The following is a 24,466-nucleotide window of genomic DNA, read 5'->3' as shown; positions in this document are numbered from 1 at the left end:
AATGCCAATAGACGTGTCTGTCAACCTGAAAGTTCGACTTTAGCGACATATTCATTTGATAGGAAGATATTTTGACTTTTTGACTTTGATAGGAACTTGTTAAAAAATTGATAGACCACTTATTTGGCTGATTACCACATTGTCGGCGTGACTGATATTATGTATATTAATGTTAAATTACAGCTTTCTAGTACTAACGGTCTCTGAGTTTACCCGCGGACATACTGACGGACAGACATGCCGAAACTATAAGGGTTCCTAGTTGACTACGGAACCCTAAAAACTAGTCTATTCAGAATACCTTGACATCACAAAGACGCCAAACATCTTTATTTAAGAGAAGTGACTATAAATTAAACAAAAAGTACATATTTTTGTCTACATTTGAAATTAGAAGTCATACCTCGCCAATGGTTTTTCCTGGTGCTCTTGCAACTACAACTACCGCATAGACCGGAATGCAGAGTAGGGAAAGCGATGCGATTGTCCACCCGAGGGCCTGCGCCCACGCAGGGTACTGATACTGGCGATAGCTAGGCGGCGTGTAGTCCACTAAGCTCGCAACCCACAGCGCTAGCAGCAGCGCCGGTGACGCCACGAGCCAACATGCCCGGAAGTACAATGACGGATATCGTCCTGTAAAAACCAAACAACAATGTTAGGATGAGAATCTTGACATTAAGCAACGATATAACAGTGTTTATGTGCTATTATTCAGATTAAGCGTGTCATGTAGGTGTGGTACTTATCGGAGCAAAATATTATAATGTTTAATAAATAAAGTTGTACTATCGTTTCGTCTTCTTCGATTATATATACTCGTATGTAATGTATCTTAGTCGTTATATGTAAATATCGTTTAGCACCTTCACCTCTCAGTCATTATACTTTAGTTACACACGTTTATCACATCACACATTACGAGGTTTTGGATTGGACATTTACCTACATGTCGCGAGCACAGTATAACGGAAATTTAATTATCAACACCCCTCTTTTTGCGTCGGGGGTTAAAATCAAGATTGGAAGATGACATCCACATAATCTTGGGGCCTTAGGTAGTAGGCCTTTGGGGTCTAGAGTTGCAGAGAACCGATTGCAGTGGAGAAAGTTGCAATGGAGGAGGTCTGTGCCAAAAGCCACACCGAACTGCGGGACATCTTATGGTTTTTATCATTTACCTATCATTGTGAACCCAAGTTTCGGAATAAATGGCTATATTATTATTGATTGTCAAATGTCAAATAGGTTTTGTTCAATCAGACAAACGTAGTGATCCAGATAGGTTATCGACGCATTTAAACCTTACTGTGTGATGAGTTGGGTTTAACCCGCATGCAAGTATTGTGGAGTGTTTAACTATCTTTATGCACCTGTCATCTGTTTGATGTTCGCGGACAACCTGCCGACGCCGTAGAACCAAGCTATACCAACGACCTCAAAGAAGGCCAGATACGTGATGCTGAGTGACGCAGCGTAGTAGTCCATCAGTTGGAATACATAAATGCCACTGTGTATGATGTGTGGTAGTCCAAAAAAGAATGATACTACACAAACACATAACACCAACAGTTCATGGTACACTAGCTTTTTCCGTATCATATCTGGAAAGCCATCTTGAATTGATGTAACTACAACTTCAACGATGGCGAACTGAAAAATTAAATGCAATTTAATAACGATGTTTTTAAACACAATTGTCAAATTTTGAGATACTTGTACAAAAGCGGACTTATCCCTTTAAGGGATCTTTACCAGTCAAACTTTGAGTGGATGGGAGGAGTAATCAGTTAGGGTCCGACAAAGAATAACGAATTGATTTCAAGCGAACTAATAAGAGTAACACAATAAAAATTAAGTAATACGTTATCTACCTGACTGTTCAATCCAAGACAAAGGAACATGAAGAAAAATAAGACTGCCCACATATGCATTTGCTAGGAACATTTTTGACTTGACTTTGAAACGGAACAATGTTTAAACATTGAACGACCACTTATTTGGCTGATTACCAAACTGTTTTATGTATAATAATGTTAAATTACAGTTTCTAGTACTAAAAGTCTCTTTATCCGCGGACATACTGACAGAAGACATGCCGAAACTATAAGGGTTCCTGGTTGAAAGGTGAACCCTAAAAACTAGTCTATTCACGAGCTTGACACACAAAGACGTGTAAACATGTTGTCGAATTTATATAGCGAACATTATCCTCGCCAACGCTATTCCTGAGTGATTTGTACAACTACCGCATAGACCGGAATGCAGAGTAGAAAAAGCGAACCGATTGTCCTTCGAGGGTCTGCGCCCAGGAAGACTATAATGGCGAAAGGTAGAGCGTGTAGTCCACTTTGCTCGCAACCCAAAGCGCTAGCAGCAGCGCCAGACTGACGCACCAGCCACCGCATGCCCCGGAAGTACAATGCTTAATATTTTCCTGTAAAAACCAAACAATAAGTGGTACATGAGAAATTGAGTTACCTATCTATCATATTTAGTCGCTAAAAATCAGATTAAATTCATGTAGGTGTGGTACTTATCGGAGCAAAATTATAATGTTTAATAAATAAAGTTGTACTATCGTTTCGTCTTCTTCGATTATATATACTCGTATGTAATGTATCTTAGTCGTTATATGTAAATATCGTTTAGCACCTTCACCTCTCAGTCATTATACTTTAGTTACACACGTTTATCACATCACACATTACGAGGTTTTGGATTGGACATTTACCTACATGTCGCGAGCACAGTATAACGGAAACTTAATTATCAACACCCCTCTTTTTGCGTCGGGGGTTAAAATCAAGATTGGAAGATGACATCCACATAATCTTGGGGCCTTCCTTAGGTAAGGCCTTTGGGGTCTAGAGTTGCAGAGAACCGATTGCAGTGGAGAAAGTTGCAATGGAGGAGGTCTGTGCCAAAAGCCACACCGAACTGCGGGACATCTTATGGTTTTTATCATTTACCTATCATTGTGAACCCAAGTTTCGGAATAAATGGCTATATTATTATTAATTGTCAAATGTCAAATAGGTTTTGTTCAATCGGACAAACGTAGTGATCCAGATAGGTTATCGACGCATTTAAACCTTACTGTGTGATGAGTTGGGTTTAACCCGCATGCAAGTATTGTGGAGTGTTTAACTATCTTTATGCACCTGTCATCTGTTTGATGTTCGCGGACAACCTGCCGACGCCGTAGAACCAAGCTATACCAACGACCTCAAAGAAGGCCAGATACGTGATGCTGAGTGACGCAGCGTAGTAGTCCATCAGTTGGAATACATAAATGCCACTGTGTATGATGTGTGGTAGTCCAAAAAAGAATGATACTACACAAACACATAACACCAACAGTTCATGGTACACTAGCTTTTTCCGTATCATATCTGGAAAGCCATCTTGAATTGATGTAACTACAACTTCAACGATGGCGAACTGAAAAATTAAATGCAATTTAATAACGATCTTTTTAAACACAATTGTCAAATTTTGAGATACTTGTACAAAAGCGGACTTATCCCTTTAAGGGATCTTTACCAGTCAAACTTTGAGTGGATGGGAGGAGTAATCAGTTAGGGTCCGACAAAGAATAACGAATTGATTTCAAGCGAACTAATAAGAGTAACACAATAAAAATTAAGTAATACGTTATCTACCTGACTGTTCAATCCAAGACAAAGGAACATGAAGAAAAATAAGACTGCCCACAACTGCGGTGCTGGCATTTTTGCTATCGCTTGAGGATACACGACAAAGAGTAAACCCGGACCTGAAACGTACACAATGTTTACATTTAACGATTTTTTTAATTTAATTGCTTATGAATTTATAATCTTAAATTGTGTTTCTATTGTAAAATATGTAAAAGTACAAGTAGTCGATTGCACATAAAAAAATACTTACTATCAGCGATAACATCCTTTACAGAAGTATTTTGTTCGAATGCAATGTTGCCAATGGTTGCAAAGGTGAATATCCCCACGATGAGGCTAGTGACTGCATTCACGAGCGACACAGCCAGAGTGTCGTGTAGGAAGTTGTTGTCGAATCGATTATATGAAGCGAACATTATCATCGAACCGAACGCTATTCCGATCGAGTTGAAGATTTGTGACGCCGCATTGACCCAAGGCCTCGATTGTTTCAGCAACTCCCAGTCTGGTTTGAAGAAAAATCTTAAACCTTTATCGGCTCCTTCGAGGGTCAGTGATCGTCCCAGGAAGACTATAATCAGCAGAAACGGTAGAGTTGTGGTTATGTAGCGCACCTTTGCTGACGATTTGATACTCTTCCAAAGGGCGAAGTAGACTAACACCCAAGCACAGACTAAACAAGCAGCCAGCTCCCACCGCATGCCACCAGGGAATTCGATACCGTCACTCATGCTTAATACTTTTTTCCTGAAAATATAACCAAACCTAATAAGTAGGTACATAGAAATTGAGTTACCTATCTATCTATATTTAGCTCGGAAAAAATCACGAAGTAAATTCAAAACGTACAGATATTTTTTTATAAAATTCATAAAGTTAACACTTTTTCCAAAAGTCATAATTAAAGTCTGTAATCTTTTCGAGAATTTAGAAACTATAGGTATGATCTAGTTTCGAGTATTGACATCTTGTGTGTGTAGGTAATTTACAATTGGCATTGATCACTTTTTTACAATGTGGTCTAATTCCAAAACCATTTCGAGGAATAGGTTTATTATTTAAATCATTTTATAACATTTTTGTAAAAATATAGATACTAATTGATCTTGTGTATATTTGCAAAATAACGTTTGACCTTTGTTTGACTTTCATCGTAAATAAACGTTATATAACTATTCTGCCTAATTCTAACACTGCCAGGTGACAGAAGACACTACGTTTTTTTCTGTTTTTTTTTTAATTTTTATTATTGTGGTGGGCAACGAAAAACGTAGTTTTTAACGCCATGGCAACTATGGTTAGCTAAGCTATAATTCCGGTAACTTCTAAATAGGGTAAAACATTTATAACGCAACTAAAACCAAAATCTTTCAAATAGGAGTCTTAAATTCGCCTATTTTATAAAAAAAAATATAAAAATAAACTTTGTTTTTTGGAGACCAATGCCAATTAAAGAAAAAAATGTTTTCTCTCAAATAAGTAATATCAATTTTATTGTTCACTAACTGCGAATAGTATACAGGAAAAGTTACAAAAATATATATGGCTCACCTTACCATTAAGTGAATAAAGCCGTAAATACTCGTATGTATATATTTTTGTAACTTTAACCGTATCGACCTTTTTGTAGTTGACGTACATGTAATAAAAATAAGTACCCACAAAAAGCGATTTAATATAAATCAAACCTTACTCAAAGAATTGTTCGGTGGGTGTTTGAGATCCATTTGGCTTGGTGTGATTATGATACGGGACCCAGCATTGCGCTGTGTTCCATCGGTTTGAGCAGCTCGCCCACGGGACCTCCGTTTTGAAGGATGTGAAGAAATAGTAAATGGCCCACGCTATTATAACAGCGTAATATGTCGACATTAAAAATGAGATCACTACACTTGCGAGTCCAGCACCTGGAAACCAGTGAAACGTTTATTATTCTAGGGAAATTTTCTTAAAAGATGCAATTTGAATTCTTTGGATGTCTCTACATACACACTTTATAAATAAATAAATATAAATATAGATTGGGACAAATATGAAAAGGAAAACTACACATTACACTTCAGTAGGCTTCACAAGTTAACGAGTAAAAGTCGATCAAAACTTAATGCTGAATATATGCCGCATATTATTTTACGGAACTCTACATCGCGTGTGACCCGACACGAACTTGGCCGGTATTTAACATAATTCAATGGTCAAGAAGCTTACCGGTAAAGAGCGGGCATATTTGAGATAGCGCGCCGATAGGTCCGTGTGCCGTATACTGCCCGATCGCGAGTTCCATAAAAAGCATGGGCACGCCGCAGACGAGGAGAATTATAAAGTACGGGATGAGAAATGCACCTGTAACAATAAGAAATGATAATGATAATATAGATAAATAAATATACCTAATTATTATCATGACTCTACACTGAATCCATAATAATGGGTACTTATGTATTGTACTCTGTTATTCAATTGTTATTGTGTATAAGCGGCCTATTTACTGAATAAATCATTTGTTTTTTTTTAAGTTATTCATTAGATATTTAGTATGGTGACCTGTCGTTTCGCCGAGTTTAATTACGCAGATTTTCGTTTCGCAGACAACTATCGGCAGATTTTTCTTTTGGCCGAGCAACGTTTGCTATAATTTCGTTACGCCTATTATTCGTTTCGCCGAATAGTCGATAGGAAGAATAGCGATAAGCAGATTTACGTTTAGTAGATTGTTTGTTTCGTAATTGTTTTAGTTAACCGAACAACTGTTCGTTGAAACACGATAAGCAGAGTTATCACATGGAATTCATATTGATAAGTAGGTTTAATGTTCAGTCGATTTAACTGTTCGTCGAGACACGATAAGCAGAGTTATCACATGGCATTCATATTGTTAAGTAGATTGAATGTTCAGTCGATTTTTGTTTCGTAATCTGCGTAGATAAAATCGGCCAAACGACGGGTAGGATTTTAGTGAGTTGACTATTATATACTAGCTGTTATCAAAATGTAGTTAGGTGCGATGACGAGCGTTATCCAGGAGAAGTGTTAGGTAGAATTGCGACCAACAACGCACGAGCCGAGCGAGGACGGAACTGCTAGCATCGCAACTTGGTTTGTTTAGACTCCAATATAAAATAAATACAAATGATGGTCAAAGATACGTTTATTACTTGCGTTAAATATTGCGTTAAAAAGAAAATCATAAAGAATGCGCGGTCAGCACGGCATGTAAAAACGCCAATGACGCCGTGTAATCAACACATATTCGCGGTATTAAATGCCATTCCCCATGCGAAACGAAAAGATGCGAAAATTTGATATGCGCACTGAATAATAGTTCAACCGTTACAAAAGCGAAAGGTTATTCGATCAAACGTGCAAAATGTGTAGTGATTAATAGGCTAAACGAATTTCTATGAATAGTTGTTCGGCTTACTGACTCATATGCCAAGTAAATAGTCTGCTAAAGGTTGAGTTACGAAACGTTAGTCTGCGAAACAATACAACTGCGTACAAATTCATCGGCGTACCGTTACTCGGCGAAACGTCTGCCAATCAATAATCTGTAAATAAATACCTATATATTTAAGTGGATGTTCACCAAAAACAGCTGTAACGATTTCGATAAAAATTGTTATTGACTAACCATATACCTAGAGGTTCTTGGGGGCGATACATCGGTCTAGCTAAGTTATAGTTATGTCTGTTCTCGGGGAAAACACTTAGTTTACAAACACTGTCTTTTCTGAGCTGTTGCTGTTGTACCTACTTATTATTACTAATAATAATAAAGAAGTAGGTAAACTTTGTGTTTATTGTTGTATGTCGGTTAAGATTCAGGTAATCTTTTGACGATTATGAAAAATCTAACACTCATAAAAATTACACTATCTGTCTGTCCCTGATTGAAATACGCTACTTTATCTACTCGCAGGACGCAGACGAAGTTGCGAGTTATATTGTTACCTACCTTGTAATAATATGTTAATCCCTAAGGGTCCATGAAAATATTTACATACCTACTTTAATATATGATTTTGTTTTCCTGTCAGTATTTTTTTGAAAAGTATTCCCTACTTATGTATAATTTATATTGGTATCGACGAAAACATACTGACGTAACATATGTATGACGAAAAGAAAATATGTGAGTCATGACAAGTGGTATTTCGATAGGTCTTTTAAATTCATTAGGGGGTTGCTAAAACGATTATTCGATGCAGTGATTTGTTTGCAAAATATTCAACTTTAAAGTGCAAATTTTCATTAAAATCGAGCGTATCCCCCCTCTAAAATCTAAACCGGTAGGTGGAAAAATTTGAAAAAATTCAGAATGGTAGTAAGTATATTAAACTTTCAAGGAAAACTATAACGGCTAAGTTTGCTTGAGAATTATTAGTAGTTTAAGAGTTAATAGCAACCTAAGGTATAAAATATACCTAAACTTGGAAGATTCCGTATAAAATACGAAATCCTTAGAAAAATATACTAATACTTATTTTTTTCGTAATGGCTACGGAACCCTATTTTGGGCGTGTCCGACACGCTCTTGGCCGATTTTTTAAACTACCAGCGCTTACGGTAATGTATGAGTACGTATGATATGCTTGTTCCATTGTCTCATTTAGCTATAAGACTAGATCGAGTTGACCTACAGGAGCTGTCGTAATTAACCTGGTAATTTGTCCGTCGAGGCGATTTAAGCAATACGAACGGGGGCGTATTCTAGGGCGTTCTTGAAATGATTATCCAAGGAAATATATAGTAGGTACCTGTAGACTCTTGAATGTATTCTAAATTATTGATTTGTGATTACGTCACGCTATTTGTTTAATTTTCATCAAAATCAATAACAGGCTTACAGTATCAGGCAATTGACAAAATTTATACAAGCAAAGGCATAAAGAAGACTTGGCTAATTTTGCTATTCATCCCGATTTTTTATCCGCGGGTGAGTAGAAATAATTCAGTATGAATTTTAAAGAAGAAGAGAATTAATGATTACGGAAAGATTTTGGAAAATATTGTCATTCGTCCGTCAAACTCTTCTCAGCCACGAATTGCTTTTTCCCGGCCTCAGCCATAATGTACTATTATTGGGATTAATTTGGCTGATAAAAGTCACTACGTTTGGTAGTACCTTTTTTCATCCTACTTTATTAAAAAAAAAGTTTTCAACCCGTATGTATCTAAAAAATAATTATTGTTTAAACGCATTACATTGTTATGTATGTTATTGAAAAATTTATTATGTTTTGGTCGTATTATTTATTTTACACTAAACTGTGATAAATGATACACCCTCAGTCACCGTGATAAATTTAAGTTTTCAATTTTTTGTCATTGAAACTCCAATAACGGATAGCTTATTTAACAATAATAAAGATAATTACTAATAATCACTTGATATCTCAAGTTTGCAACGTGTGAAGTATCAGTTTACTGAAGGCATCAGCTATAATTTACACCACATTGTTGTGTAGTTTGGTTTGTGTTGACTGGTGCCTTGGTGTCAACTGGTCGCAGTTAGCGCTCCGCGACACAAACAATCTCAGGCACGATCTCACGATTTTTTGTACACATAACACATTTGATATTGTACTTCTTTTATCACAATTTATCTCTAATTCGATATCTACCAAACATACGTAGATTGATTACAATTATGACGTGTCTATTTTTAACTCGAATAATAAAGATAATATTTTTTCCTGACACTTATGACTTAACTCACCTGACACTTACGAAAATTTTAAGGTTTGCCAGAAATATTACTCATTTTAGCATGAGTAACGTGGAAATACTTGCCTAAGTTATCTGTATGTATTTATTATTATTATTATTTATAATGCACAGGCAGCTTATAGCTGATGCGTGCATATCATTGTTCACTTGTGTAATTGTCTTCAAAGTACTTATCAAGTCTGTTTTTAAAAGTATTCACTGAAGGTGCACTGATCACTGTCTCAGGCAAACTGTTCCACTGTTTCACGACGCGGTTGCCCAGGAAATGGCGCCTGGGGTTGTTAGCTTTCTTATCCCTACATTTCTTGATCAGTGAAATAGTATTCTCTTGTTCTGAGAGGAGGCCTGTGCCCAGCAGTGGGACGTATATAGGCTGGGATGGGATGGGAAATAGTATTTTATTGCACACCAATTAAATGTCATAATAACCCTGCTAAGGTGTGCCAAAGAACTCAGATTTAGATATGGCATTAATTGCGAGAGGATTCCACATCTGCTTATATTATGGCTTTTAAAAAATATTTGCATTCTGGACTTTTATCCTGTTACTATATTCCGAGATTCTCTGATGAATAAATATTGGGTTTATCAAAATCAGATATTAAACGTTCAGATAGGTACCCACGTAAATAACCAGTAAACATGTTTTCATAGAATCATGTGCCCATGTGACATGTGTAAGCATTAATATGTGAGATAACGCGGCTCTTTAAAGTATAATACGCTCATTAGAGTCGATGTCCTCATGGTCATCCTAATTTATGATTTCATGACATCGTGAACGGATAATTTTTACCCATGTGATAATAAAATGCTTGCGGAACAGTCTATATAGGTATATGGAGGTGCAATGCCACGAAGATCACGATGTTATTGTCGTCTTAATGAGTGATTTAACGACGTCCGACGACAGGACAGCTTGTTAACATTAGCGCTGAATGAGTGCTAAATGGTCTGTGCAAAAATTGTTCACTCTGAAATAAATTTTTGCTCTGGTGTATGTAAATTTAACTGTTGGCTTTCTGTTGAAAAAGTGAAGAGCCCGTTGGCATTTTTTTTATTGTATTGGAGAGAGAAAATATTGTCGATTATTATTAATTATCTTACCTCCTCCGCTTTTGTAGCAGAGGTATGGAAAGCGCCACACGTTGCCCAAGCCGACGGAGTAGCCCACACACGCCAGCACGAACTGGATTTTGTTCGGCCAGAACGGCCGGCGCGGCTTGAGGTGGTCCGTCTCTGCGTCTTCCTCCTCTTCGTCGCAATCACTTTCATGTGAACCTGTGTCCTCATCCGGTGGCCTGTAATAAAAAAATATCAATATATTATAAAGTAGGTACTTATAAATAAATATCATGGGACACTTGACACCAATTGACCCAGTTTCAAACTAAGCAAAGCTTGTACTATGGGTATTACTTCCGCGTAATATTTCGGTTACTGCATTTAATTGATAACATACGTGACAAACTATTCGTAGGTACGTTCTTCGATTCTAGAAATACTTGACCTAGAGATATTAACGATTTTTATCTGAGATAGGGTTAACCGGCAAGCTATTATTTGGTAAACTGCTAGTCAAAACAAATGATATGTAAAGAGAGCATAACAATGACTACATACAATTTATGCTTTTAGGTACATTTTGATACAAAAGACGAATAATTGAAATTCTTAACTACTTATATATATTCTACTGGTTATATTCGAAACTATGAGCCGAGGTAATTCATCTTTCATTGTTCTGATAATGAATAACACGCCGAATTTTGCATGTTCTACACGTATAAAAATATGTACTGTAAAATGTCGGAAATACTTAGCATTTCTACAATAAGCTTGAAATTTATGGTTCGAGTTCGACGTTCCCTGTTCATTCAGTTTTTGGTTTGACCAATGATCTAATTATGAAACTTTTGGTACTAGTGAATTTAATTCGATTAAAATGTGTATTCTGTAAATTCACGATAAGCCTGCACCTCAATCCAGATGATGGGACCTGTTGCATTTCCGACTTGCTTACCGCTTAACTTTTTACGCGCGCAGCTCGTGAAAAGCCATGACTATTAATATTTTATCGTGCCGCTAAATCTCTATAGAAGTAAGAATATAATTATTTTTTTGCCTTATTTTAGGCTTAGCATAGAATTATTTAATTTAAATCCAAGTTCCTTCTCATAATTTCCAAGGGACATCTGCAAAACAGGGCACTTGCAAAAAATAATTATGATTAAAAATCGATTTGAGTGCTCTTCGTTCATGCTTACCTAATGGATTAAAAAAAAACCCGGCCAAGAGCGTGTCGTACACGCCCAGGATAGGGTTCCGTAGCCATTACGAAAAAATCAAATATTAATATTTTTCTAAGGATTTCGTATTGTGTACTGAATCTTCCAAGTTTAGGTATATTTTTTACCTTAGGCTGCTATTTACTCTTAAACTACTAATAATTCTCAAGCAATCTTAGCGGCTATAATTTTCCTTGTAAATTTAATATATTTACTACAATTCTGTTTTTTTTTAAATTTTCCACTTAACAGCTTAAATTTTAGAGGGGGGGGGGACGCTCGATTTCAATGAAAATTTTCACTTTAAAGTTGAATATTTCGCAAACCGATCACTGAATAGAAAAATTGTATTAGCAACCAACCCCCCAATTTTAAAAGATACTTATATCCAACGATACCCCACAATATAGGGTAGTCGAGAAAAAAAAAACACCCTCACTTTACGTCTATGGGAGGTACGCAAATAAAATTTATTTTTAACTTTTTTTTATTGTACGACTTTGTCTGCGTGACAGATATGTATATTCATGTCAAATTACAGCTTTCTAGTACTAACGGTCTCTGAGCTTACCCGCGGACAGACATGGCGAAACTATAAGGGTTCCTAGTTGACTACGGAACCCTAAAAACACGTACGTATTCGTATAAATTACTTGATATTTAGATATGCACTTGTTTAGGGGCAATTATGGGAATTTCTAAGTTTAACACTATCATTCATTAGGTACAATTAGTCTTCTGTTAAATCACAAATATTTGCTAAATAAGATAATAGAGATTTAATTGTCTTTGCATCTTAAGTGTGTAGACCGTGATGTGTTGAGTTTTAATTTAAAGTGGCATGTTTACGCAACTAATTAAATAGGTACCTACCTACTTGACTAGGTGCAGATAAGAACGAAGACTTTAAGGTCATGCGTCTTAAATTGTAACTTCAAGTTTATAATTGGTGTATTTATAGACATCAAAAACTTAATAACTAACTAGGCGGAATGAATAAACAGACTTAATGCATAGCTACATATTTAAAGCATCTGGTGCTTTTCAAGTGTCTTGGGTAGACTACGTGTTTCATACAAAATCAAAGTATGATCTTATTTAAGTCTATCCATATGCTAAACGCTTTTACATTTTAATATTATGTAGATACCCTTTTTCCGACATAATACTTACACGCGGAAGGATAATGACTAGCTGCGGCACTTCGTTTATTGTTTAGCCTTGTCAGTTGTTTGGTTTTAAAGATGGATAACTCAAAGTGGCGTAGATTAAATTGACGTCATATAGCGCTCAAGGGATTTAGTACTTACACCGGTCAAGGCGATTTTCTTGATGACATAACCCTGTTGGAAATTTCGACTTTATGTAGAGTATTCCTAGATATGACAAGATTATAGATATGAGCCCCAATGCAAAAGAGTTCGTCTAGTCATACATTTTGAAGCCTATCTAAATTAAATATCAATTTGTTGTTTTACAGAAGTCCATTAGCTATAAACAATTTATATTGTATAATACTCCATCAAAACGACGTTTATTGGGCACTAATAAAATAATCACTATTTTAAAATTATAGACATTCTGGATATATGTATTCCTTTACAAATGCTCACGCAATACAGTTCGTCTAGTTCTTATTTGATGCAATATAGTTCGTCTATGGCTAGCGGTAACTATTATTTGTTAAGTTTTTATGTAGCAAAATAAATATGGTTCTAATTAAAAATCTATATTATTTGACAGTTAAGATGTAACAGGGTATAAAAGGACATGTTCCAAGTAAGTATTTGTTAGTTTCATTAATTATTTTGATCAATATGGGTCGTGGAAAACCCATTCGTGAAGAAATGCGAAAACTTAAATTTTTTAATAGTAATAGTGGAAAATTTATTTACCAAATCACCAGACTTACACCTGAATAGGTCTACTATCCAGTCAATCATCCAGAATTATGGAAAGAACGGCACAGCTTCTTTATTGAAGAGACGAGGCCGCCCTCGTATTAAGAGTGCATTCAGCTAAAAATAGGGTCTTGAAGAATATTATCAAGAAAAACCGTCGTGCCCAGGCAGCAAAACTTACAGTGAAATGGCGTGATATGATTAAGAAAGATGTATCGCGTCGATGGTGACTTGTCGTTTCGCCGAGTTTAATTACGCAGTTTTTCGTTTCGCAGACAACTATAGCAGATTTTTCTTTTGGTATAATTTCGTTACGCCTATTATTCGTTTCGCTGAGTAGTCGGTAGGAAGAATAGCGATAAGCAGATTTACGTTTAGTAGATTGTTTGTTTCGTAATTGTTTCAGTTAACCGAACAACTGTTCGTCGAAACACGATAAGCAGAGTTATCACATGGCATTCATATTGATAAGTAGATTTAATGTTCAGTCGATTTAACTGTTCAAAGTCAAAATATCTTTATTCAATTTAGGCTAAAACAAGCACTTATGAATGTCAAAAAAAAAAATCTACCACCGGTTCGGAAAAACCGCTGTTGAGAAGAATCCGGCAAGAAACTCAACGAGGTATATTTTTTTAAACAGATTTACAATATTATTAAAATGATATCTACTTATACATCACAAGTATTTAACAGAACTTTATTTTTAACACAGTAGGTTCGGTATTTGAAGGGATCGCTAATGCGGATCGGAATTATTTCCAAATATCCCTGTCCAAGATATAATCATTCACTTTATAATACGCCTTAGATGTCTTCTTGACAATAGATCTGAATTTGTTTCATTTATAATATTTTTTGGAATTTTATTATAAAAACGTATGCAATTTTTTGGTTTTAGCCAGTCTGTAAGTTGGAACTTTAAGCTTCCCTGTGTTTCTAGTAGCCTGTGTGTCTAGTAGCCGACGTTAGTAGGAAAATCACATATGTTCTTCCTTACATACATGATTATTTCAAAAATATAAAGCGACGGCAGGGCAATGTTCGTCGAGACACAATAAGCAGAGTTATCACATACATGGCATCCATATTGTTAAAGTAGATTTAATGTTCAGTCGATTTTTGGTAATGGGTTTGTTGTGTAAAATCGGCCAAACGACAGGTAGGATTTTACTGAGTTGACTATTATATACTAGCCGTTATCAAAATGTAATCAGGCGCGACGACGAGCGTTAGCGAGGAGGAGTGTTAGTTAGAATTGCGACCAACAACGCACGAGCCGAGCGCGCCGCGGCAGCGGCCGGCGAAGTGCCAGAACCGAACTGCTAGCATCGCGATTTGGTTTGTTTAGACTCCAATATAAAATAAATACAAATGATGGTCAAAAATACGCTTATTACGAGTTTAAGACGTGAGTTCTTCGTTACAATATCATTTAATATAAGCGAGTCTCACGGTAGTTTCATGTTCAAAACCAATAGCGATAAAAAAACATACTTATATATATGGTCATTTGCCATTATAATTTATGAGCTGGTATTACAAAGATCAAAGGCAAACAAAAATAGCTTAAGCTTTCTTTGTGTTAACCAGAAACAACCCAGATACGGTGTTAAATATTTCATGAATTTAATCCTTTCCTGTCACGTAAAAATCAACGTTATGTTTAAACATTTTTAACTGACTTAAAAAAAAGGAGGAGGTTATCAATTGGTTATCAAGGAGTAAATGAAGCCCAATATATGCGTAGGTATAGTATGTAGGCGAGGTAGACGACTATAGGTCCACTCCTGCTGGCTCATGCTGAGGCACAGACTTCAGACTGGTAGAAAAATATTTTCATGGTTTTTTGTAGTCGGTTCAATTTTTTGTTAAAAAATATTTTACTTATTTATAATTATCATTGTTGAAAACAAAAATGTTAGCACTTGAACTCAAAACCTGGAGATACGATAAAATATTTCACTGGCATAAATCCTTTCCTGTCAAGCATTTAGTACGTAAACGTATTTTAATCATTATCAGGTGATAAGAATGGGCGCACGATGATCGTTCATTGTTTTTTCCAAGATAAATGCGGAAAGATATCAGTTGCAACCTTATCATTGCGAGACCGTGAAGGTCAAGTCGGCCAACACCCCAGATGTAAGGCTACGGGATTTTATAGGACTGCTTCGAGATGTATCAAATGTCACTTGACGCGTGATAAGTGTGTTTAAGAAGTACCTACTTCAGAGAAAGTGCAGTCAAAGATCTGTCAAACAACTGATATATTCCGCCAGTCCAGTGCGCATGTCAATCAATACGTAACATGATAATTTGGCGTTTTCGATCTCATTGCTACAACACTCATTCACACCTAACGAATTGGTGCCTCCAGCAGCATCAACTGAGTTAAAGCTAATTTGCAAGCAGTTATTTGAGATTGTTTAGCAAATCTAAGAACTTAAAAATACCCATTCACTTGGTTTACATATTATTATTATACTAGCTTTTACCCGCGACTTCGTGCGCGTAGGCAACATAAATAATACAAATATTGTTTTTTTTAATGGAAGGTGATGTAACTTACACCTACCTACAACAAAACTACTATACAAACTATTCTCCGGGAAAATTCCCGCGGGATAGAAAAGTAAATACATAATAACTTCGGGGCCGATTGTAAAAATTCTTTCAGCTATAAAAAGCTGTATGCTATGCCTGATTGACAAATGCTAATTTTCCTCGGCAAAATGCAAAATTCCCGAGGGATAAAAATAGAAAAGTGGATCGACCGAGCAAAAAAATTTTTCACTCATAGAAAGTTGTACTGTTTCTGATTGAAATAGGTCATTTTTGTCCCGAGAAAGTGTAAAGTTCCCGTGGGACAGAAATGACTATTTTAACCCCATTTTTAATTTTTTGATTGTTGATCAGAGCCTGTAGCTGTCTATTAGTTTTTTTAATCAGCCTCGAAGTTGAATTAACTTATTTCTATCCCGTGGGAATTTCGCATTTTCCCCGAGAAAAATAGGATATGTGAATCAGGGATAGTCCAGCTTTCCATAGGTAAAATATTTTTTAAAATCAGCCCCGAAGCTGAATTCACTTATACTGCCATCCCGCGGGAATTTTGCATTTTCCCCGAAATAAAGTAGCCTCCGTCAATCAGGGATAGTGTAGCTAACTAGCTAGTTGTTGGTGAAAGATTTTTTAAAAGCAGTGCCAAAGTTGAATTTACTTATTTCTATCCTGCGGGAATTTTTCATTTTCCCTGAAAAAAGTATCCATGTCAATCAAGAATATTGTAGCTTACTTTCGGTGAAAGAACTTTTAAAATCAGACCCGAAGTTTAATTCACTTATTTTTATCCCGCGGGAATTTTGCATTTTCCCGAAGAAAAAGTAGTCTTTGTCATTTGGGGATGGTCATATCACATAATTGTGGGGGGAGGCCTATGTCCAACAGTGGACGTCCTACGGCTGAGATGATGATGATGATATCACAAAATATGTAAGATTTTTTTTAAATCAGCTCCGAAATTGCTTTAATTTATTTCTATCCCGAGGGAATTTTGCATTATCCCGGATAAAAAGTAACCTATGTCAATCAAGGATAGTGTAGCTTACTAACGGTGAAAGAATTTTTAAAACCGACTCAATAGTTTCAGAGATTCGACTACAAACAAAGAAACGAAAAAAGTTTAGACAATTCGCTATCCCGTGGGAATTTCGAAAAATCCTTCCTTAGTGCACTTCTACAACATTCGAGGTGTCACGCAGTAGTGACCGTACATGTATGCCAAATTTCAAGTCTCTAGCACCAGTAGTTTAGGCCGTGCGTTGTCTGTCAGTCAGTCAATCAGTCAGTCACGGTACTGATTTATAGGTACCTACCTAAGTATATACCTATAACAGATTTCTTAGTACTTAATTTATTTCGCAACTTTTATTAAGTATTTGACTATTCTGACCGAAACTATTTTTTTTTTGTTTGATTGTTCTTCAAGCATAATAAATAAATATTCGATTGCTTTTCTATTTAAAAGGTTGCCTTATTGTAAAAGGTCCTTTGGAGGTAGAATTGCACAAAAGTATGACCATATTTTTGTTGACTGAATAGTTAGTTGTAAGAGAAACCTGATTCGGGGTACATATTATGTATGAAAAGAAGTATAAGTTGTTTGTTCTCGAGTCCTAGATGTTCAATATGTATTTAACTGTACATAGGTCGACTGACGAGAGCTGGCACGATGGATTGAACGAAAGTAATGTCACTTATCACTGCGTGAGTGCCGTTTTTACAGAGAGGTCACCTAATATTATGTTAACAAGTAGATCATACTTCTTATAAATCGATTATCTCTTATTGAATCCACCTGTATTTGATAATTTTGTGATGCACACTAAGAAACTATCTTCACTCATTCAATTCACCTGACTGAATGAATCGACCTATACCTATGTATTTATATATTTAAGGGGCTACCCGAGGTTTTCATCGAATTTTGACAAGTTTTTAATCGTATCTCCTACTTTTGCACTACAGATAGAATTATTAGTCAAACGGCTATCGGTTCTCCAATCTTTTATGTCCATTTTTGTATACCGGATTTTGAAAAAAAATAATACTTAATTTTGTATGATTTTTTTAAACATTGTCTGAAAAAACACTTATTTCGTATCTCTATTGATGTGAAAGATCTAACATATACGAAATCTACTTATTTGGGTTAGTTTTTGACGTCTCTAAAAACTGGTCGAGCGTTTTCATTTGAAACTAATTAACACATAAGTTATGGCCAGAAAACCAGTTTTTTGGCCTAAAATTGATCAACTTAGATGCCAAATATCTCGGAGACAATGAACTTTGAAGTAAATATGGGATACTATATTGCTTAAAGCCGTTGTTGTTAATATAATAAGCTACAAAAAACATAAGAAAACTAAGGACTTCAGATCGAAGGTCATTGGGGCATGGGATCCCCTTTAGTACTTTTAGTACTAGCATCCATAACGCAAGCTTTGTTTACTTTTGGAATACGTTAAAAAAAAATTGAATTGTCCCGTGACATTTAGTTACCATTCACTTTAACTAATTCTAACAGGCATGACTGCCGGTCATGGCTTATCATAACCTGCATTTCGCAAAGTGATAGGTCTGTCGTTAACATTTCCAGTTGGTTTAACGCTCTGAGATAAAACCAAGCACTAGAATGGGCTTGTGCAGTTATAAATTAAAAAAAATACTTGCCAATTGAACAAGCAAATGTCTAGTCATTTTTTTTCTGAAGTAGAAAGAAATAGTTTTATTTTACAGGCTCTCGTGTATTTTCACCTGATGTATCAGAGTGTAATAAAATTTTGTCCCCTCCTAAGCAAAATGTACGAGTGTGGGGTCATTTTAGATTTTAGACAGACAGACATAAAAATTAAGATTTTTCACTTTTACGAGGTACGGAATGCTAAAAAATCAGGCCACGTGCGAATCGGACTTGCGCCCTGAGGGTGGTTCCGTACAAATTATGCTTAACTCCCTTTTCTCCCACGACTGTTTGCTTAGAAAGAATTCGTTTATATCGTGATCCTGCGGGAACTATGCCATTTTCCGGGATAAAAACAATTTTTTGTCCTTCCCAAACTGTGTCCGTGTCAAATTTCATCTTAGTATAAAGTTTAAACAAAACCATTTCGTTTGATGCTAGTAGTTTAATAACATTAAATAATAGGTATGTACTTAACATTTCTAGTTAAACAAAAGCATGTAAAAACCGTTTGGTAGGTAGGTACGGTAGGTACCAAAACACAACTAACTTTGAAATTAACAACTAAAGCTTAGGATTGTTTACTATTTGGTTACAATTTCATCTGGAAGTGAGATAACGTGATTTATTGATGTCTTCTGTAATTTATTGCTGATAATGCGAACTCATACAAGGAGGTGTTACTGATTATTGCTATCATGCCACTTGGCAGCTTCCGTTTGATTTTTGCAAGTAAATTGAAGTGATTTGGATATTTTACAAAAAATAAAATAATTACTGTCGTCCCGCCCCTGCTCCGCACGGGTACAATTTTCAAAATAACCCTCCATTGAACAGTCGGGTAAAAAGGTCTTCATGCCGGTAGCCCGTAGTTTGAAAAAAATAACCGGCATAGTGCGAGTCGGACTCGTGCAAGAAGGGTTCCACCTTCCGTACCGTTATTTATACAACAATAGACATAGCAAAAAACGGCAAAAAATCACGTTTGTTGTATGGGAGCCCCACTTAAATGCTTATTTTATTCTGTTTTTAGTATTTGTTGGTGACAGACAGACGGACAGTAGAGTTTCAGTAATAGAGTCCCGTTTTACCCTTTGGGTACGGAAATCTAAAAAGGTATCTGATAATTAAGGACACTTCACATACATTTTTCAACTCCATTGCCTCCATTTCCCAAAAACTACACCCAAGTAGAGTAAATGTATTTTTTATACTTTAATAATTATATTTTAAATTTCTAATATCTTTTGAATGGATCTTTTGGATGTCCGATTTAGATAATTCAAAAAGTAATCTACAGGTATTTGAAACAGTCTTGAATATGAAATGATTTATTTGGTTAAGAATTGATACCAAGGTTTGAATAAAACGATCTGATTTTAGTCGGCATTTCTATCAATTTTTAAAATGTAAAAAGGTTTAGTGGCAATAGTTGGACATATGGTACCGCAAAGATTTTTGTAGATATTGATGTATTTTTTAAATATTGTAGAGCATTTTTTGTTCTATCTTTAGTAGTTTCCGCAGCGCATGTGATGAACGACATTTTATGACAATTTTTTTACACATTATTGAAGTTTTACTACGGATCCCTAATTTTTCTGGTAATCAATATAGCCTTTGAAATAATGTAGCATTCTAATGATAAAATAATTTTTGAAATCGGTCCATCAGTTTTTGAGTTTTTTCGTAACAAACATCTAAAAATTACGAATCTTCCCTCTTTATAATATTAAGATTATTTAATTTTTCACATATTAATTTTGTTTAGTGAAATGTTTAATTGGAAAAGTACCTACTGACTTCTGTCTGATCAGTTACATATGGGACGTTAAGTACAGTCACCAGCATTAATATCTCCCACAGCGAAACGTGCAAAAATATCTGAAACGGCCTTCTGACCCTAGAAATAGAGTCGTATCAGATATTTTTGACGCTTGTTGTGACAGATATTGGTGCTGGTGACTGTACCTACCTACCAAAATGTTATGGAATTTCAACCATCGAATTTTAGCGATGATTATACTTATCCAGAGTGCTGTAAGCTAAGTCACTGAATTCCTAAAAGTGACAGCTGTTTTTTCCTTTATTCTGTAGACCAATTATTTCCAAAATTATCTGAACTTTCGTGTTAATTTAAAGCTCATCGAACGACTTTATATCTATTTATATAGGTCACTGTTTTGGTTTGCATGAATTTTCCACGTGCCACCACGTGCCACTAATATTCGTTAACGACCTACTAGTTGGTTTGTGAAAAGGTTCCACAGGGGGTCACAGTTTACCTGGTTCGATAGTAATGTATGCATAATAATATTATAAGTTAAATTAGTCTCAAATTAAAACATGTAGGTAATCCATCTTTCATTTAATGCAGCGAAAGTTTTTATTATTATTTTCATTATTATTATCAACATTTGGTATTATCATATAAATAGGTACGCAAGAAAATGACAAAATATATCCAATAATCTAATAAGTATCCCTAACTATTCATAGTTTTTTATGTATTTTTTGTCTTTTTGTTTTGTATAATTTGAATTTTACAGCGCATTGGTGTCTAACTGTAATGCTGTATTTTTTGTTGGAATAATTAAATAAATAATAAATAAATCTTACAAAACCAAAACTTACTAACACAAAGAACGGAGATAAATTAAACAGTTTTTTAATATTTATAATACTTTGTACTGCCAGTTGTTAAATGATTTTTTTTTACAGATAAAAATGTTGCGCTTTCTGGCGGAAAAGGTATGTACCTAATTTACTATCTTTTTTTCACGGTTTATTATGGGTAGCCCTTAACGCGTTATTAGTATTAGTAGGGCCCGGAATTGTGCGTGCGGCTATTGACAGATTGTAGGGAGAGAGCATCGCTTTTTATCGATGTTATCGACAAATCGATACCTTTTTTTTAATTTATGTTGTAACTTTAATACATAATTGATATATATTTTTGCTTGAAATATTATTATAAAATACTTTATATTGGCTATGGTAAGAACTGACGGAATACAAAATAATATATTTTCTCTTATACTTATTTTATCAAAGGGTAGGCAAACAAGTTACCTAACGTTAAGTGGTCTCACAGGGTTTTTTTCTCAAGTTATAAAATATAAAGGTATTCGAATCGAAATTATAGTGATTTCAATAAAGCAATTTAAACGGATTAAACTTACCGATATGTTGAACTTTTTACATCATTGACCGCTGAAAAAAGTACGTATCATCTAAAGTTTGAGGTTTTATTTATTAAAAACATAAATTTAAAAAACTGACCATTTGTCGATAACATCGATAATAAGCGGGCTCTCTCCCTTCAATATGTCAATAGCCGCACGCAAAATTCCGGGTCCTAATTATTAGTGTGAGTACCGCGGTCCGCTAAAACAATATGAGCTCTACCGAACGCAAATATATTCATATTTTATTGTTCCTACTTGCACTTACATAATACATATAAGTTTCACAATCGTGAAAAAAAGAAAAAAGTTATAAATATGTGAAGATTTTTGCATTTAGGTACACAAATATATTTAGACATATAAACTAACGGAAATTTTAGTTTCGAAGCTTATATAATTTACGTAATACGAAACTTTATAATAGGTCCAATAATTGTTTGTCCATGGCCTCCAAACAGCAATTTGGCGTTGTACATTTGACTACGTTGGCTTTGTCTGTACCTAACTGCGAATGAGTCGATTATATAAGTATATCGCATGTTTAAAATTAAACAATTCGAAATATTCATCCATAGTTCCAAAATAAACTTTAAATAAAACACAATCTGGTTGAATTTTCAAATGAGAAAATTTCGAGTTATTTCAGTTTAATTTTAAAGGTGCGATTATATACAAAATACCTTCATACTCTCGTTTTGGTCAGTTATCATTGTTTTTGTCTTTAAATGTTCAAATGAGCAGGAAATGCTATGAATGATGTTGTATTATTATTTTATGCTCCATGTATTCATAGGTGTCTATTGTCTTGTTGCGCTGTGCTTGTTTGCTGTTTAGTTGGCGTCTATAGAAGAGGCTTTATACGTTTTTTGTATCTGTGCGACCGAGCTTCGCTCGATCTAACATTCGAGTCCACGTGTTTTTCAGAGATTCACCCCCGAAAACTCCCACTTAGGAAATTTCATCGATATCGTTAGAGCCGTTTCCGAGATTCCTTATAAGAATTGCAATTAAAGAACTACTCGTTTAAAAGTAAATCGTTTATCGATAAAAGATGTACATTCTTTGTTGTAAATGGTCAAAGCTAGCAATAGATCAATGATGGTAATTAGTAATTCAACTGGTTGTAGAGTCGAAAACATGGTTTTAGGCGTGTACTAACGTACCTATTTATACCTAACTTCTTAAGAAATTTCGCTCAGAACTTTTTATAAGCTTTTATTTCCTTTGCAATATTTGTTAGCAAAGTTGTGCTAGTAGAATTTTATCCAGTTTCTGTGGTCTGACTGACTTGAAATTTAGTATAAAAAAGGTTAAATTAATAAATATTTCAAGAAAAAAAAAATAAGTAAAACAAAAAATTACGATGTGTCGTATTTATTAGGTCCACGTGATTTTGAAGGAAACAATCTGCATCGGGAATGACAGGTGTTTGTTATCTATCACGGATGATAGGCATACTGTCCCTAGGTTTATTTTTGCAAACTTTGATAATTCGCAGTTGCTAGTTAAAAAGTTCAATGAAAATTCACAAAACTAAGTAAGCATAACCTAAAAATGTTCTTACGAATAATTATAAAAGATCTGAGCAATACGTGCATCTGTAGGTAATGCAACATTTTATAATGATAGAGCTAAATCACTTTGTACCTACGTAGCACCTTATTATTATACACGTCCCTATAATGAACTTAATAGATAATACTGGCACTAAAATCATGTTAACTTAAGAATAAGTTACCTAATATTAATGTCCGGAATAGGACGAATTCCATTGATGACATTCGTCATTTATACCTGAGAACACATGCCTATGTCGAATTGACAACTAATTGAATAATGACTTCAAAGGATGTATCTGCAAAGATACTCACGTAGGAGGACGCACTAGATGGAACAATTCCGTAGGCGAAGTTGGTACTCGTCTTATAACCAATTTTCGACCATCAGTGCAGCCCATCCCAATTGATGCAAGGGATCTTATTGACGGGGCTCCGTAATGGTTGGTGCCGCTGTCAGAGCCCTCGGGGTACGGGGTCACTTGCTCGTAGGGGCGCAGGCTTCGAGCTGAAGCAGCCCCTGAAGCGGCACCCACATCGCGTAATCTGTGTGTATCGCTGAAGCTCTTGACTTTGCGCATCTGTCCAGAGGGCGTAACGATCGGTGTTGGTGAGTTTGCATGGAGAAGCTTTGAACGCTCCTCGTCGGGGTCGTCATATTGGTCCACGTTGATCGACACGACGGGCGCGGCGGTTTCCGCTGAAGATTCGGCCTTACTCATGCTATCGCTTTACAGGGCCATAACGCAGTGACTGATGTCGCGTACGTCGCTAGCGACGCGCGACGGCTGAATAATGAACGGACGCAAGCGAACGAGGTCGCTCTAAGCGTGGCCGACACTGGACTGTATCCGTCCGTCAATCGTAGCAATTGGTGAATAACTGCGATTCTAGAT

General features: G+C 35.6%; 1 protein-coding gene across 1 annotated transcript in view; it reads right to left on the bottom strand.

Annotated features, from left to right (window-relative positions):
* The window catches only part of LOC141428129 (sodium- and chloride-dependent GABA transporter ine-like), a 26,453-nt gene extending 1,987 nt beyond the window's left edge, over window positions 1-24,466 (bottom strand). The window contains exons 1-8 of the mRNA XM_074087896.1: window positions 23,886-24,466; window positions 10,500-10,693; window positions 5,871-6,005; window positions 5,356-5,569; window positions 3,913-4,409; window positions 3,666-3,778; window positions 3,165-3,444; window positions 404-636 (exon numbers count right to left, since the gene is read on the bottom strand). Coding sequence (XP_073943997.1) covers window positions 404-636; window positions 3,165-3,444; window positions 3,666-3,778; window positions 3,913-4,409; window positions 5,356-5,569; window positions 5,871-6,005; window positions 10,500-10,693; window positions 23,886-24,292 — 2,073 coding nt within the window. The 5' untranslated portion in view covers window positions 24,293-24,466. The remainder of the gene's footprint in view (window positions 1-403; window positions 637-3,164; window positions 3,445-3,665; window positions 3,779-3,912; window positions 4,410-5,355; window positions 5,570-5,870; window positions 6,006-10,499; window positions 10,694-23,885) is intronic.

This window comes from Choristoneura fumiferana, chromosome 5 (genome assembly GCF_025370935.1).
Source record: "Choristoneura fumiferana chromosome 5, NRCan_CFum_1, whole genome shotgun sequence".
Lineage (NCBI taxonomy): Eukaryota > Metazoa > Arthropoda > Insecta > Lepidoptera > Tortricidae > Choristoneura > Choristoneura fumiferana.
The sequence above is the reverse complement of the archived record's forward strand: the minus strand, read 5'-3'. Positions and strand labels throughout refer to the sequence as shown.